Source organism: Tarenaya hassleriana, unplaced genomic scaffold (genome assembly GCF_000463585.1).
Source record: "Tarenaya hassleriana unplaced genomic scaffold, ASM46358v1 Cleome241, whole genome shotgun sequence".
NCBI classification, from domain to species: domain Eukaryota; kingdom Viridiplantae; phylum Streptophyta; class Magnoliopsida; order Brassicales; family Cleomaceae; genus Tarenaya; species Tarenaya hassleriana.
This window is the reverse complement of record NW_010965704.1, coordinates 95,121-96,834: the sequence shown is the minus strand read 5'-3', so window position 1 is coordinate 96,834 and position 1,714 is coordinate 95,121. Positions and strand designations below refer to the sequence as shown.

Here is a 1,714-nt window from a genome sequence, read left to right as displayed (position 1 = left end):
CTAACAAGAGAATGGAAGGAATAATCAAGACAATTCAGAATCAGATCAGTCAGAAAGACAATCAGATTAAAATGATTCAAGAAAATCTCTCAAAACTCTTTGAGGAGAGGGAGGAGCTGATTAAATCACTGAATATCATTATAAAAGCAACTGGTGGGACACCAGTAGAAGAAGATAAAAAAGAACAAGTAGAATCAGATAAGGTAACACTTCCTACCGACATCAAGGTGGAAGAAAAACCGAACAAATGGTACGCTATCTTTAGTGGACCATTCAGAGGAATATACGTAGATTATGCGATATTTTCGCAACATACCAACGGAAAGAAAGTCTCACACCAGGCCTTCCAAACCAAAGAAGAAGCCCAAAAAGCCTTGAACGAATCATACAAAACCATGGCCCAAAAACAACCAGTTGAACCAAGGGCACAACTACCCTCAATGAAAATACCCAAAATAGCCCAAATACCAACCACACAGGAAAAAGAGGCCTTGAAAAAGGTAACCCTCGAGAAGTATCAGTCCTACTGGGCGTCTCTGGTGGACTACAAGGAAAAACACACTACCATGGGTTTTTACCCGAAAATGGCCAGAACCGGACCAAAGGCTATCTTCATTGGAGAAGCCAACTCATTACTAGCCTTCGATTACCTTCAACATGGATTAGTCGACAGTATCTATACTGACTCGATGAGAATATTCGAAGAATTTCCACGAAAGATGAAACCAATTATCAGAAATTACTTTGAACGATTCGCGAAGGAAAGAACTATTTTCATGAAGATTAAGAGTTCAATCCCGATCTTCGGAAATGATAAGATTATACAGTCACAAGCAGTAATACAGCTTGGAGTAGCAAAGGGAGAACTGCCTCCAAGAGATGATGTATTAGATTATGAGATTCCAGATGATTTAGAAGCTCATTTTATTACTCGAAGTTTTTAAGGCATCAAGAAGGATCCTTGCGGATTCAGAGATCAAAGTCAATTACGCTAGCAGTAATGTGCTAATGATCACCTACAACAAGGAAACTATCTCGAAGGAAGAAATGCAAGCCGTAGCAGATTTCGAATTAGACTTCTATCATTTAGAAGGAAAATTCGCACGACTAGAGGAATCTATCAAGGAACAGCTCTGCAGCTTCCTGATGAGGTATGACGACCACAAATGCACTATCTGCAAAGAGATAAAGGACAAGATAAAAAGGACCAGCCAACCACCATCAGAAAAGTCTGAAGACATGTGAAATAAAGAAACCATGTGACTAGTTGATGTAATATGTCGGACCCAAAAAAAAGATAAGGTGATCAGAAACCTTATCTCTGTAATCTATATTGTGCAATTATGTAGTGTCGAGTGTAAGAGTCGGGCCCCAGCATGAGATTCCATTCTTAGCTGATAAGGGTTCCAAAACTGTATAAATATGTGACCTCTCCATTTGGAGAAGGCAGAGTGAAATAAACGAATTTGTTTCAGAACTCTCTCTGAAAGATCTCTCTCAAGAGATTGGCTTGAAGATCTATATCTTTTGGAGGCCTTGAATAGATTCTTTTGAATCACAAACCGATTACTCCAGAACTCTGGAACTAAACACCACCCCTGAACAATATCAAAAAACCGATCAGATCTCCGGATCACCAACAAGGAAACGATCATCACCAACACCAACCGACAGGGATTATCTACAAAAGCGAATCAGGTATGGCATCAACTTC

At 39.6% G+C, this 1,714-nt stretch overlaps 1 protein-coding gene across 1 annotated transcript; it reads left to right on the top strand.

Annotated features, from left to right (window-relative positions):
- Positions 1–11: 11 nt before the first annotated feature.
- On the top strand, positions 12–1,245 carry LOC104816123. Its single transcript, XM_010544794.1, has 2 exons — positions 12–884; positions 946–1,245. The coding sequence occupies exons 1-2, from the start codon at positions 12–14 to the stop codon at positions 1,243–1,245; spliced, it is 1,173 nt and encodes a 390-aa protein (XP_010543096.1).
- The last annotated feature ends 469 nt before the right edge of the window (positions 1,246–1,714 follow it).

Bases quoted from the DNA above. Each gene is read 5' to 3' on its own strand.
- LOC104816123 (XM_010544794.1), top strand. From the start codon at position 12: ATGGAAGGAATAATCAAGACAATTCAGAATCAGATCAGTCAGAAAGAC. The intron at 885-945 runs GTATTAGATTAT...GAAGTTTTTAAG, and splicing joins AACTGCCTCCAAGAGATGAT to GCATCAAGAAGGATCCTTGC.